Genomic DNA, 16,056 nt, shown 5'->3' with positions numbered 1-16,056 from the left:
ATAAGACCGACATTCCACCGGGTCCTTCCCTTTTTTCGGGATTAGTGTGATTACTGCCTGCATCATCGTCTCTAGCAACTCCCCCTTCTCCAGTGCTTCATTAAACGCCCCCAACAGATGTGGTGCCAGTCCCGCGCAAATTCCTTATAAAATTACGCCGGGTACCCATCCGGCCCAGGGGCCTTCCCTGACTTCATACCCCTGATACGATCCAGCACCTCCCTCAGCCCCAGGGGAACCTCCAACGCCTGCCTCTTGGCCTTGTAGCCAGTTAAAATGGCTAACTCCCGATTTAGAATGGCCAACCCCGATTTAAAATGGCGAATGGAAAAGGCTGATGGGAAAATCAGCCAACAGGACTAAAACAAGCAGCTGCAGGTAAAACTGTGTATTTGCCTCTGGGAAGGCCAGACAGAATCGATACCTGCAGCCATCAGCATCACAAAACACCAGCCATCTGAATATTAAGTAGCAATCCCCGGGAACAATGTGCAACAAATTAGACACACAAAGCCAACCCAGACTTTTCGGCGGCAGCAGGCGCCTACACAAAGAGAGGTGAACGACCACCCCAAAACCGCCCATCGATCAAGGAATCGCTCCTGCTTTGGAGAATATCGAACCAAGTGATTGGGACGAAGTCCAATCACTTGGAACCAGGGACAGGGTCCGCCCCGAAAGGCGGGAAGCCCCTGGGGACTATAAGAATAGAGACCAAGTTCAAATTGGCCCTTCTTCAGCCTTCTTCTCCTCTCTCCATCCTCCCGCACCCTTCGAGACCCCTCTGCTGACCTTCTACAACAGCCGCTAGAATCGTAAGTCTTACTCCAACGCTCTCTATGAGATAGGCGCTCCTGACAATCGACCTGCACCAGCTTTGAATCCTGCAGGCTCAGAACCCATACGAAAGGCCATTCGTTTCCCTGACCTGGTGGGCCATTTCCAAAGTTAAGTATTGGCCTGTTAGTTGTAGGAAGTAGCTTAGAAGTAGAATTAATGTATAAGTATTGATTACTGTATATAATAAATGTGCGTTGATTTAACTCTTATTAAGCGGTGTGTTGGATTATTGATCATTACTCGGACTTGAACCATGTGGCGGTATCAGAAAGAACCTGGCGACTCAAGAGCAAAGATGATAGAACAAGAGCAATTAAACAAAGGCTAAAGCGAGCAACATTTTGGCGACATCCTGACGGGACCCGATCTAGAAGTGGAGAACCACTCCGGGAGAACCCAAGAAATTTGAATTAGAAACCCAATTGGAAACAGAAAACCACAAGTGTTCAAGCAGTTCTGATCAATACCCATAATTCGGAAGTGTGTGGATGCATGCGTAACTAACAGGGCTATAAGGTAAAACTGATAGATTTTTGTTGCGTCAAAACTGTCGGAAGTCTGTATTTTCGGAAAGTAGCGAAAGCCATACCCGCATTTACAACACCGCCTTAGCCCCCTGTTCCAAATTTAAAAGAAGCAGTCGGATAGGAAAGATGGCAATGCAGGCAATGCAGCACCTCATGAACCCTGAGGAATTTGCGGTCGCAGCGACCAGCAGCATTAGAGTGGGACAGTGTCCCATTTGGGAGGAGGAAATCTGGAAATATCTCAAGGGGAAAGGATGGCCCCTGTGGAATGATTTCTGTGATAATCAGGTCCCGGGAGTATAGGACATACTTGGTGGGAGAACCTGAGCGAGATCCATAAAAAGAGCTTAGCGAAAGATCGCAAGCCGATGGCAATCATGTCCTGTTTGGCACAATTGCGAGGCACAGAGGAGGTCGTTAAGACGCTCCGCAAAGAAGTTGAGGACATACATCGGATGAGTAAGGTCGATGTAAGCGAAGTTGAAAAAGAGAATTTAGAATTAAGGAGGAAATTGGCAGCAAAAGATGGAGAGGTGGCTGACGCCAAACTGGCTCACCAGTCTTGTCTGGCGCATTTAAGCAGTTTCCAGTCGCAATATGAAAAGGCCTATCAGGACACGCAACGTGCAGTCCTGGTAAGAGAAGAGACAGAAAAACAGGTAGAGACATTACAAGAACAGTGTAGTGATCTCAAGGCAGCATTAAGAGAATACCACAGAACAAAGACAAAGCACCTTAGATCACGCAAAGTGCCGGAAGCAGATTGCAGAGCTGCAATCGCTGCTTTCTGTTCAAAAAGGTTTTCAGGAAACCTTTGGAGAAAAGTTAGACCAGAAAGACGGCCCTGATTGGGAAGAGCTACACAAAACAGCGCAGAGATATGTTCAGGGAACATGTGCGCAGGGAAAGCCCCAAAAGAGAAAACCACCCCAACCACCCACACAGCAAATAGTTCAAGCTCCAATGAACCCTGTAACCACCCACCGCACAGCCACATCAGACGAAGCGGAATATCTATATTCCACCCCTTTAACAGTGACCCAATTATGGGACGCGTGCGAGAAGATCACACCGTTCCTCCCCGCCTCAGACCCCCACCATTTCTTTGCCACAGTTAGACATCATGCGAACATGTATGGCCTGGACGAGAGAGAGCATGTAAAGCTCATGGTTTTAAGTTTAGATCTGTCGGTAGCAGCAGCCCTTCCCGACCCACAGAATGTAGGAGGAGGCACCCTTACAGAAATGCATACCGCGATCCTGGATGTGATCAGGTATAACCGGGGTGACCCCGTAGATGGCCTCAATAAATGTAGGCAGAAGAAATCTGAGCACCCCACAGCGTTCGCTGGACGCCTGTGGATTCACTTCGCAGCAGTCTTTGGAGACTTAGACCGTGCCCATTTGCCCCAGACAACATGGCCAAATGGACCCGCACCCTTATCTCCCATGCCACAGATACAGGACAGAAAGCCTGTACGAGTTATGATCCCTCAGAGGAGGCCCATAACGAGAAGTGGGTAGTGAAAAGATTGTCCCGCGTTTGGGAGCAATCTGTTCAGAGCAAACCTACCGTTAAAAAATAGCGAGGAAAAGCAGGCCGCCGCAGACATGCAGGCAGTAAAAACAACACACCCGAACCCCGCATGGGTAAATGAGGGAAAGAACAGCCCCCCACCCAAGTCACTACTAGAGTGTTACAACTGCGGACAGTTGGAACATTTCGCAAAAGAGTGCAATGCCCCTAAAAAGCCACAGAGAGCCCAACAGGCAGGCACTTTGATTAAGAAAAAGACGGAGCCCATCCATAGCGTAGCGCTCGTTCGGATCAGACGGACTTGACCGGAACGGACCGACGGTGTACGGGCTCCCCCAGTTGGGTCTGCGACATCCTTTGGGATAGGTCAGGACGACCCGTAGTTGCAGCGAAAATTCGAGGACAGCCTATCGAATTTCTTTGGGACACTGGAGGGTCCTGCACCACCATAAATTCCTCCACCCTATTTCAAAAGGACACGTGGCCCACTACAGCCACTATCACCCTCAGCGGCTTTACAGGCCACTCACAGCAGGGACACATCACAGCCCCTGTACCCATTCAAATCGGAACCATCACCACCAAACACAGCGTTGTTTTAGTAGACCTGCCCCACACAGCAGAACACATTCTGGGAATTGATTTCATGAATTCCCACCACCTTTCATTCGATCCAGTCAACCAGTGTGTCTGGAAGATGGCGAAATCCGCAAGAGCCCCCGCAACGCTCAACATAGGTGAATATATGAACAAAATTAGCGCCATAGGCGAATTTTGGTTCAACCCGACCACGCTTAGTACGGACAAGCAGGTTAGGGCAGTTCTGCAAAAGAACAGGGCAGCATTCGTGACCCACAAGCACGACTGTGGACGGATGACTGCCTCCGTACAAATAACAGGACCTGACCCTAGACCCCAAAAACAGTACGGATTCCCCCTAGAGGCAGAGGGAGAAATCTTAAAAGTAACAGAGAGCTTATTAGAGCAGGGCGTACTTAGATCAGTAGCCTCCACTAATAATGCCCCGATTTGGCCAGTGAGAAAGCCCGATGGATCATGGCGACTGACCATTGATTATTGGGAACTCAACAAAGTCACCCCCGCAGCAGCCCCCACCGTAGCAACAAGTCCCGAGACCATGCTCAAGCAGGGACTCAATTCCCGCTACTTCACGGTTTTGGACATCAGTAATGGATTCTGGTCCATTTCATTGGCAAAGGCGTGCCTGTACAAATTTGCCTTCACCTTTAAAGCACAGCAGTACACGTGGACATGCCTGCCACAAGGATTCCACAACTCCCCCTCCATTTTCCACCGACAACTGGCAAATGGTTTAGCAGAATTTTCTTGCCCCGAATGTCTGGTATAGTATGTAGACGACCTACTACTACAGACAGACACCAAGGAAGAGCACATTGAGCTTCTGTCCGAACTCCTGGAACTATTACATTCAATTGGTTGTAAAGTCAACCCCAAAAAGGCCCAGATTTTGGAAGAAAAAGTGGTATATTTGGGAACAATTATCATGCACGGTAAACGCGAGATCGAGCATAAAAGGATTGACTCGATTGTTAAATTGCCCGTTCCCCAGAACGTTTCAGCCCTCCGGTCGTTTTTAGGACTGGTTGGCTACTGCCGAAACCACATTGACGGTTTCGCCAGCAAGGCAGCGCCCCTCTCAGACCTCCTAAAGAAAGGAGCCCCCTGGGAATGGCTTCTGCAGCATACGGATGCTGTGGACTCTTTAAAACAGGCACTCATAGCAGCCCCCGCACTACAAGTTCCAGACCCGCTTTCCCCTTACGCCATAGAGGTAGCGACCACAGACCGCACCCTTTCAGCCGTGCTCCTCCAGGAACGGCACGACCAGTTAAGACCTGTAGCTTACGCCTCCAGAGTTTTAGATGCTGTGGAGCAGGGATTTTCAGCCTGTGAGAGGCACGTGCTCGCAGTTTTCTGGGCAGTCCAGTACTTTTCATATATTACCGGACTGAACACCATCACAATTCTGACCGAACACCCCCCCACCCAACTTTTACTGGACGGACGACTCAAGGACGGTACCGTCAGTCAAATAAGAGCAGCCAGATGGACCCTTCTCTTGCAGGGACGGGACATCACTGTGAAAAGGACAAAGACACACACCTATTTAGCCGACAATTTACAGTACCCCGGAACCCCCCCCATGAATGTGAGATTATCTCTCCACACCACAACACAGGCCCCTTTATCGCTAAAACACCCCCCCAGAAAGATAGGTAATTCTACTCAGAGCCCCCCGCACACGGACACGTGTGAGCCCATAAAGATTTATGTGGATGGATCTTCCACAGTCTTGGATGGGAAGCGCGTAACAGGTTGCGGTATCTATGTTGAGGACGCGCAGGGACGCACCCTTGAGGAAATATCGCTGAAACTACCCGGACACTTAGGCGCGCAGGCAGCAGAGCTTGCGGCCATTGCATATATAGTTGAGCACCCAGATTCCTTCCCCAGCCCAGCAGACATATACTCGGACAGCCTCTATGTCTGTAACAGCCTTACGGAATTTCTGCCCCTGTGGGAAGCAAGAGGATTTGTTTCCGCAGATGGAAAACACCTCCCCTCAGCCCCATTGCTCCGCCATATTTTAGAAAAAGCCCAGAACAGGACTTTTGGCATCATCAAAGTCCGCAGCCACCATTGTTCCTCCCCCCCTGGAAATGTAAAAGCCGACGCACTGGCTAAGGCAGGTTCCAGACATGGGTATTTTTGGAAACCCCCCGAAAGCGCGCCAGTGAGTGCAGTTCAGGTCACACAGACAAAGATCGAGGATCGAGTGGAGGCCCAGAAGCAGGACACCAATCTCAAGGAGATTGTAAAGGGAAACTATCTCGCCTCCTACGAGAGATTTAGAAATACACTGACCACACATGACGGTGTGGTGTTAAAGGACACCCTTTATGTGGTTCCTGAACAGGACAGGAACCAATTGATTTGTTTGTTCCATGACGGTCATGGACATCAGGGAATCGCTCCCACTACTGCCCATCTCAAACAGCTTTGTTGGTGGCCACATTTAAAGGAAGATGTAAACCACTATATCGAGAATTGTCTTATCTGTGCGCAGAATAACCCCGACAGATATGCCAAAAAGGCCCAACTCAGCCACACCCGACCCGTTAATGGCCCCTGGACTAACCTCCAGATTGATTTTATAGGTCCATTGCCCCCTTGCAAGAATGGCTATAAATATGTACTTGTGGTCATAGACACATTTACAAAATGGGTGGAAGCATTTCCAGCTCGCACAAACACTGCAAAAACCACAGCCAAGATCCTAACCCACCACATCTTTACAAGGTGGGGACTCCCCCGCAGCATTGAATCCGACCAAGGTTCCCATTTTATGGGACGTGTCATGCAGAACGTCCTCACGATATTTGGCATCACCCAAAAATTCCACATAGCATACCACCCACAGTCGAGTGGTATCGTGGAGCGCATGAATCGGACCCTAAAAACCACCCTCAGAAAAATGGTCCAGCAGAACAACACCACTTGGGACTCAGTCCTCCCTTTTGCGCTGATGTTTTTGCTAAACACTATTTCTACATCCACAGGTTACACCCCACACACCCTCATGACCGGACACCCCATGAAAGGCACAGAATACTTGTTAGGTTTAGACCTGACCAGCCCCGAAGTAATGGCCCTCACACACGAGAAAGCCGTGGAGCAATTAGTTGCAAATGTTAAAACGGCTCAGCTAGCAGCCGCAGTAAAATTGGGCACCAAAAAGAAACAGAGCAAGGCCTGTTTCGACAAGACAGTGCATGCGACTGAGTACGATATCGGACAGCAAGTGATGCTTTCTGTATATAACCCCATCACATTCCTGTCACCTAAATACTCGGGTCCGTATTCCATTGCGGATAAAGTAAGCCCTTCCGTTTACAAAATAAAGTACCCCAATGGTCTGACTGTGTGGTTTCATATAAACCAGCTGAAGGCATATGGAACACAGTCGAACCACGCACACCACGTCATGCTTGACGCAGCACACCACACCCCGCCCACAGCCAACATAACCCTACCAACCCTCACCACGTCCAGCCCAGCCACGGACTCGACCTCGACTCCACCCCCAAAATATACACTCCGCCCCGGAACGCCCACAGACTGCAGCAGCAGAGACAGCGACTGTGACTCGGACGATAGCCACAGCACGCCTCCCTACTATCCCCATGCACCAGGACCCACACCTAGCGACTACGTCTATGATCCAAGTGATCCCTTCCTGATCACTTTCCTGAACAAACCCCACCACCGACCACCGAACCACACTGACGACCCCGATTTTGTCCCCACACAACTAGACACCAATTATTGGCACCGTGACAACTCATACCGACTTGTCCGCAACGACGAGAGCAACCCCAACTCACACCAAGCAGCCCTTTCAGCCCTAATCCACTCCAGAGTTTGGCACCCGGGAGAAGAGGACGACCTTGGGTCTGACTCCCAAACCGATAACCCCTTTGCGACTCTGTTCGCTAACGAGAACTGAGGTGTCCAGATGAAGTTTTAAAAGGAACCGCTTGGGAAAAGTGTTGTCCTTTCTGATGGAACCTGCAGAATGTTTTATGTTGTTTGTAAGTTTGTTACATGTTGTATGTCCGACAGGAGAATTTTCTCACTGCCACACGCACATTCGACCGAAACCTCTGAGGACTTGCCCTCAGAGACCCACCGTTGCCACACGCTTGTTCAGAGGAACTAACTTTTCAGCTGATACTTGTTCGGGTATCAGACGCCCGCTCGTAACTGCCCTTCTGGTTTGAAGGATAGAACCACTACGGCAGCCCCACCATGATGACTACATTTTTGCCCATTCTTGTCGATTGCTCAGGCAGTGGAGAAACGGCTTGAGACCCGCCCTGCCTGGGAACCCCCTCGCTGGTCAATCACGCTCGGGTAGGAAAGATACGGCATTGGTAGCCGTCCTACCCGGGGACTCCATCCACCTCTTACCCGTCGCGGCCCAGACGCACCTCATTTGGCATTTTTCATTTCAAAAAGTTTTGATTGTTTAGGTAACCCTTAGGTTGCCGGCCATCTGCTATTTACATCCTGGAACATTTGGATGGTAAATCAGCACTGGTTCATTATTGGGAAGTGTGTCTTCTAAAATTTGTTTTTGAAAAGAAATGAGGGAGTCACACATAGTGACCAATTATAAAGGGAATAATTGGCACTACAGGACAGACACACTAGCATACCAGATATTAAACAAAGATAGTTACAGATACTATGCTTGTTTCTACAGAACTCCAGAAGCTCCAGGACCGGAGAAAATAAAGAAAGAGAAGGAAAGAGAACAGCCATGAGGACTTCCTTCATATTGATCAACATACTTTATATGGGCATTTGGTTGCGAGTGAACACGAACCCCATGACTTCAAACCCTCCCTGCCGTTAATGTTTCACTGCCCCGCAGTACCCAGAGCCCAATCACCAGCGACACTACATCATCCTGGTGTGCCAGGTTCATAACCTGGTACTCCCTGTCCTATGTGATTGAAACACTATTAGCGTTGGCGATACTCTGCTGTGTAGTGCAGACTTTGCGTCTACGAAAATGGAGAAGGAGAGCGTACCGCGCTCGAACCCCGGTATATAGGATCAGATCCCCTATGTTCGGTTACGACCAGACGCCCACCCCCGCGATCTATAATAAAGTACATTCACTTGCGTTTATTGCTATTGTAAATAAAGAACTGTAAAGAACCTTTTCATGAGCAAATTGTATGATCCTGAGCTTGACTGCCAAGCCAGGAAAGACTGTATGAAATGCTATGATTTTGTTGTATGATTGAGGAAGGTAGGATAATGGAATGTTTAAGTGAGTGTAGTATATTAAGAATAAGTTAGAGGTTACCAGTTTATTGTTTTGTAATGCATGTCCCTATCTGACATAGCGCCCTTAGAATTGTTAGTTAAATTTTTTTGTGCAAAGCTATGGTCAGTGCAGAGGCCATGAAGTAAGTGCCCCCCCCCCCCCCCCCCCCAACCAGGTCAGGGAATGGAAAGCAACATAATGATGTGATCCTTCATGCTTCGAGTTAGGATCACAAGGAGGGTATGTAGCCAGTTAAAATGGCTAACTCCCGATTTAGAATGGCCAACCCCGATTTAAAATGACGAACGGAAAAGCTGATGGGAAAATCAGCCAACAGGACTAAAACAAGCAGCTGCAGGTAAAACTGGGAAGGCCAGACAGAATTGATACCTGCAGCCATCAGCATCACAAAACACCAGCCAGTTTCAGATTCCTAGGGGTGGACATCTCCAAAAATCTGTCCTGGTCCACCCACGTCGACGCTACCACCAAGAAAGCACAGCAGCGCCTATACTTCCTCAGGAAACTAAGGAAATTCGGCATGTCCACATTGACCCTTACCAACTTTTACAGATGCACCATAGAAAGCATCCTATCAGGCTGCATCACAGCCTGGTATGGCAACTGCTCGACCCAGGACCACAAGAGACTTCAGAGAGTCGTGAACACCGCCCAGTCCATCACACAAACCTGCCTCCCATCCATTGACTCCATCTACACCTCCCGCTGCCTGGGGAAAGCGGGCAGTATAATCAAAGATCCCTCCTACCCGGCTTACTCACTCTTCCAACTTCTTCCATCGGGCAAGAGATACAGAAGTCCAAGAACACGCATGAACAGACTCAAAAACAGCTTCTTCCCCACTGTTAGCAGACTCCTAAATGACCCTCTTATGGACTGACCTCATTAACACTACACCCCTGTATGCTTCATCCGATGCCAGTGCTTCTGTAGTTACATTGTATACCTTGTGTTGCCCTATTATGTATTTTCTTTTATTCCCTTTTCTTCTCATGTACTTAATGATCTGTTGAGCTGCTTGCAGAAAAATACTTTTCATTGTACTTCGGTACACGTGACAATAAACAAATCCAATCCAATCCAATCCAATCCATCTGAATATGAAGTAGCAATCCCCGGGAACAATGTGCAACAAATTAGACACACAAAGCCAACCCAGACTTTTTGGCGCCAGCAGGAGCCTACACAAAGAGAGGTGAACGACCACCCCAAAACCGCCCATCGATCAAGGAATCGCTCCAGCATTGGAGAATATCGAACCAAGTGATTGGGACGAAGTCCAATCACTTGGAACCAGGGACAGGGTCCGCCCCGAAAGGCGGGAAGCCCCTGGGGACTATAAGAATAGAGTCCAAGCTCAAATCAGCCCTTCTTCAGCCTTCTTCTCCTCTCTCCATCCTCCCACACCCTTCGAGACCCTTCTGCTGACCTTCTACAACAGCCTCTAGAATCGTAAGTCTTACTCCAACGCTCGCTACGAGATAGGCGCTCCTGGCTATCGACCTGTACCAGCTTTGAATCCCGCAGGCTCAGAACCCATACGAAAGGCCATTCGTTTCCCTGACCTGGTGGGCCATTTCCAAAGTTAAGTATTGGCCTGTTAGTTGTAGGAAGTAGCTTAGAAGTAGAATTAATGTATAAGTATTGATTACTGTATATAATAAATGTGCGTTGATTTAACTCTTACTAAGCGGTGTGTTGGATTATTGATCATTACTCGGACTTGAACCACGTGGTGGTATCAGAAAGATACCTGGCGACTCAAGAGCAAAGGTGATAGAACAAGAGCAATTAAACTAAGGCTAAAACGAGCAACAGCCTCCTCCACCTGGAGAAATTCCAGCTCGTCCAGAAACCACCCCGTGCCCCCCTCCACTCCCGCTGGGTCCGCCTCGTATAGTCCCTGAGAGTACTCCCGAAACACCTTGTTTATCCTCCCTGGCTCTGACACTACATCCCCAGCCCCAGTCTTTAACTTCAGTATTTCCCTGAACGGAGCCTGCCTACGCAACTGGTGTGCCAGCATGCAGCTCACCTTCTCCCCATACTCATATTGCAACACTAATGCCCTACGCAATTGTCAACCGCCCTTCCGTTGTCAGCCTGTCAAACTGTCCTGGCAACTTTTTCCTCCTCTTCAACCACATGAGCCTTAAACAAAATAATTTCCCCCCCGGACCACTGCCTTCAGCGCTTCCCAAAAAATGGCCACTGAAGTGGCAGCACGGAGGTGCAGTGGTTAGCATTGCTGCCTCACGGCGCCAAGGTCCCAGGTTTGATCCCGGCTCTGGGTCACTGTCCGTGTGGAGTATGCACATTCTCCCTGTGTTTGCGTGGGTTTCACCCCCACAACCCAAAGATGTGCAGGCTAGGTGGATTGGCCACGCTAAATCGGGCTTTAATTGGAAAAATGAATTGGGTACTTGAAAATTTTTTTTTTTTTTAAATGGCCGCTGACACCTCCCCATTCTGATTCAGCTCCACATACTCCTTGATCGCCACCCACACCTTATCTCAAAAACCTCCATTCGCCAACAACCCCGGATCAAACCTGTCCCAGCCAGTGGGGCACATTGTCCGAGATAACTATCCCCGCATACTCTGCCCCCTCCACCCCAACCAAAATCTCCCGACTCACTACAAAGTAGTCAAGCCTCGGATACACCTTATGGACGTGTAAAAAGAAGGAATACTCCCTTCTCCCTGGGTTCTGAAAACACGATGGATCCACTATACCTTGCCTCTCCATGAAACCCCCCAGTTCCCTCACCATTCGTATCCTACCCATCGACCTGGGGCTCGACCTATCCACCCTCGGCTCCAGGACACAGTTAAAATCACCTCCATGATCAACTGGTGCATGGCCAAATCCGGGATCGCTGCCAGCAACCCCCTCATAAAACTCACACTATCCCAATTTGGGGCATACACATTTACCAACACCACTGGTGCCTCTTCCAATACCCCCCCCTCACAATCACATATCTCCCACCCGGATCCCTCACCTCCTTCGCACTCACAAATCCCATTTTTTTGCTCATTAAAATCGCCACTCCCCTCAATTTTGAATCAAATCCTGAGTGAAAAACCTGCCCGACCCACCCCTTCCTTAATCTAACCTGGTCCTTCACACGGCGTGCGTCTCCTGCAGAAAGATCACCGCTGCTTTCAAACTCCTGAGGTGCACGAACACCCATGACCTTTTAACCGGCCCATTTAGTTACCGGACATTCCACGTTACCAGCCTTCGGGCTTACGCCTCCAATCCCCTTAATTCCGTCACCTTCCCCACTTAACTCCCACCTTCTTAATTCCACCCTATACCTAGCCCAAGCCAGATGGCCCCTTTCTCTGCCCCTGACCATGTCATCTCTCACCCCCTGCCACGTCGCAACACCTCCCCTCTCCCCCACTAGCCCCCTCCCCCTTCCCCCGGCCACCCCTCTCGGCCTTCTCCCCACCACTTCACTTCCGTTCACCAGCATCACCTGCTAGCGTGGCCGCCCCTGCCCAAAGACACCTCCCAATGACCTCCCCTTCTCCCCATTCACTGCTCAGCTCAAGGAGGAAGGCTCCCTGGGACTTCTTCTGAACTCCAGGAAGCCTTCTCCAAAAGCAAATAAACAATTGTTAAACACAAAGAGTCCCATAAAACAGGAGAGGGGGGAGGATGGGAACACCCATCCCCACATAAACTGTTGAAACAACTTTAATTAATTGTTATTTTGATTCAGAGCCAGGTATAAATCTGCACCCCTGTTACAGGTTTCCTCTGTTACAACACTTCAAAAGTACTTCATTGGCTATAAAGCTCTTTGAGATAGCCTGAGGTTATCAAAGTGTGATGTGAGTGCAAGTTATTTCCTTCTTAATACATATGCGGTAACCAAAATGTACTTTAACATATGTTCTATGCAGTTCCCAGGTTTCAGTACCAAACTGGATGGAAGTAACTGGTGCTACTAAAGTCCACAGTAGTTAATACAAAATCTGGATTTCATTGTGACTTGAATATGTTGCAAGTACCAAAGTTAATTGTTGCAACAGCAAACAATTTATGTTGATAATCCTCCCCAATCCAGTGGAACGGGTGGATAATGAAGATCCCGAAGTCACTGTCCCAATATCATTATTTAAAGTAGAGAGTTCTCCCAATGCCCCGGTTAAAATTCCTCCCTCAACTCAAAACCACCAAAACAAACTCATTCATCATATTACTTGTACAAATTGGCTGTTGGATTTAGCTGCATGCGAAGTGTTCAGAAATACTTCCAAGTGACTTGGTGATATGTAACTGCAAACCTTTTACATTAATGTCTAACAATGCCAATACAAACATTCAAAGGAGGGGTGGGGGGGTGGCAACTGTACTTTTAAGTTTGCCTGTGTCTTAGTTTAAAGTCTAAATTAAGCTAAATAGAATTCCAAAGTGACTTTTAAGAAGAAACAGTTGTGGGTTTCCCTTATCAGCACTGTCAGAACTTAACGCCCAATCATTTTGACACTGGAACTAGTGGATTGGCTTTATCGTATCCTAGGAGTTGCTGCAGTGCGCTACTGATCTTTACGGCCTCACCCAAACATATTGCATCAGGACAGTCAAAACACAACGTTCAAATCTTTCCATTTACTCCTAAGTTTTTAAAGACATGCTCATTTGCGCACTTTATACTTTTGCTGCTTACAGTGACTAGCAACAAGATACACTGTTACAAATGATCAATGTTTAAAAATGTAGACAAAGTTGTTTTCAAATCATATGATTTGCAGCAAGTTATCAACAAGCCAAGCAAACTCACCAAAATGCTAATATTTGGTGTTGGGCATGTTTCATTAAAAAATATATATATAAGCATCTTAAATCCCATTTGAATTCCCATAAATTTCCCCTATTGCCAGGCAGCACGATAGAATAATGGTTAGCATTATGGCTTCACAGCGCCAGAGTCCCAGGTTTGATTCCTGGCCTGGATCACTGTCTGTGTGGAGTCTGCACGTTCTCCCGTGTCTACGTGGGTTTCCTCCGGGTGCTCCGGTTTCCTCCCACAAGTCCCGAAAGATGAGCTGTAGGTAATTTGGACATTCTGAATTCTCCCTCAGTGTACCCGAACAGACACCGGAATGTGGTGATTAGGGGCTTTTCACAGTAACTTAATTGCAGTGTTAATGTAAGCCTACTTGTGGCAATAAAGATTATTATAAAGATTATCATATAAATACAACGGGAAGAAAATCCACATTCCACAGTGATCTGGTTTGTTGTTGGCATGTTGCCTTTTAGAACACACATAAAACATGTAATTTATCTCAAATTACTGGGCAATACGACTCATTTAAATTATCCAGGTTTGGTTCCTGTGTTTCACTCTATGGTAGTTAACCTTTACGTTCTAGTTTATAAATAATTTCAGTCACTGGAGATCACTGTTCACTCTATTTAATTACATACACCTTGTAGTTTTCTTTAACTAAACCAAAGGTGATTAAATCATTAATGTAAGGAAACATCCCAAGGCACTTCACAAATGTAAGACTTTAATTCAAAAGTTAATAATATATTCAGCTAACATGAAATTTTCCTTATGTATTAATATTGTGAATTGAGAATTATCGCCAGAATAGGATAGATTGTTATACTTTTTATGACTCGAAATATAACGAAAATGAGCAATGAGGTAGTGCAGGAAATTTTGCTCCAGTAGGCTGTGCAAAGTAACCAATAAAAACAAGTTTTCACCTCAAATGATTCAGAACATTCTTTTTTTATGTTCATCCAAGGGATGTGGGCTTCGCTGACTCGGCCACATGTATTGCCCATCCCTGATTGCCCTTGAGAAGGTGGTAGTGAACGTGAAAAATCTGTTGAGTTGTATATTGGGGGAAGATTGATTTTGGGTTATTCCCCAGAGTAAGTCGCAAGAAATTGGAGAGTGGGCCATACAGTGATGCAATGTTTACGAAATGTCAGTCAGAGAAGATACAAAGTGCAAAGTAACCTTACAGCAGGGGAAAGAGAACTTCAAAAGGAAGGTGGAAGGGAATAAGTGGAAATAGAAAATACCAAAAAGTTAAATTTTGCTAATGTTACATAAAAAGAACCTAGGGGCATCAAGCATTAAATCATCCGAATGAGTGGCACCTTCGCGAGACAATTCTGAATTTCAGGAAATGTTACTTTCGATCTCTGTGTCTCTAATTTGTTGCCTTCGTTCTGAAACTCTAATTTTCCTTCATCCATTGGTTACACTGAAAAGGTGGTAGCAGGTGTAAAACAGGAAACGTCACTTTACACAGCTCACAATTATTTATTTTTGCCCAGAGCAACATGAGCTTACTCCTTTAGTTTTTCCTGTATTTCTGATGTACACAACGAGAACATTTTCAATTGCTCTCTACTGTTTATTAAATGGCTTGCAAAAATTCTACAAATGCACCTGCAGATGTTGAGAACATTTTCGTTACTACGAGTTTCAGTTATAAGAGGCACAATACAACGTATTGAAAGTCTGTCAGTGGTTAAGCGACGGCGAAAGGCTAAATGCTACACACTGTTAGAATACTGCCTTCTGCCATTGAAATCCAAAGCGCACTTGGACAGCGTGGTTGAAGGTTTTCTATGCTGACTATTATGAAGTTTCCTGCATGAAAGTAAGTCTTGATACGCACAATCTATTTCCTGTTGGGTGGGAATTGACTGCATTAATCTTTTTAAAAATGCACATTTAATATCTTGACTGTTATGGGAAATAGTTTTAAACGCACTTACCTGGGTACGTGGCATCGTATTTATTTGGACTATCTTCACTGTATTTAACAAACAATGCAAATAATACTATTATTATGCATTGTAAACTTAGAGCCAGAAGAGGAAAGGTAACCCTGATGCTTGGAGCTAGTTTCTGAGACATTATGGCTTTCCTAAAAAATATTAGCAACTTTCTCCTCTTGATTAAATATCTATAAAGTCCTTGTATTTGTCAGTTTGTTATTACGCAGTCACAGGCAAAAACTGCTACCAGATATATTTAATTGGACACACCTATGTCTTCAAGGGGCTATGACTAAATAGGACACAAAGTTAGCCAACCACATTGGCCTGATCAACTAGTCAGCAAAATATTTTTGTCATCCCCTTTAAGAGCATCATCAAATGCCAGCACGAAGGCGGAGTGGTTAGATCCCGGCCCCGGGTCACTGTTTGTGTGGAGTTTTCACATTCTCCCCTCGGCTGTGTGGGTCTCATGCCCACA

General features: G+C 46.9%; 1 protein-coding gene across 1 annotated transcript in view; it reads right to left on the bottom strand.

Annotated features, from left to right (window-relative positions):
* The window catches only part of rhd (Rh blood group, D antigen), an 81,936-nt gene extending 66,114 nt beyond the window's left edge, over positions 1-15,822 (bottom strand). The window contains exon 1 of the mRNA XM_072501101.1: positions 15,573-15,822. Within this exon, the coding sequence (XP_072357202.1) occupies positions 15,573-15,714 (142 nt within the window). The 5' untranslated portion in view covers positions 15,715-15,822. The remainder of the gene's footprint in view (positions 1-15,572) is intronic.
* Positions 15,823-16,056: the final 234 nt, after the last annotated feature.

This window comes from Scyliorhinus torazame, chromosome 1, assembly GCF_047496885.1.
Source record: "Scyliorhinus torazame isolate Kashiwa2021f chromosome 1, sScyTor2.1, whole genome shotgun sequence".
NCBI classification, from domain to species: Eukaryota; Metazoa; Chordata; class Chondrichthyes; order Carcharhiniformes; family Scyliorhinidae; genus Scyliorhinus; species Scyliorhinus torazame.
Note: the sequence above shows the minus strand (reverse complement) of the source record. Positions and strands in the feature narration are given on the sequence as shown.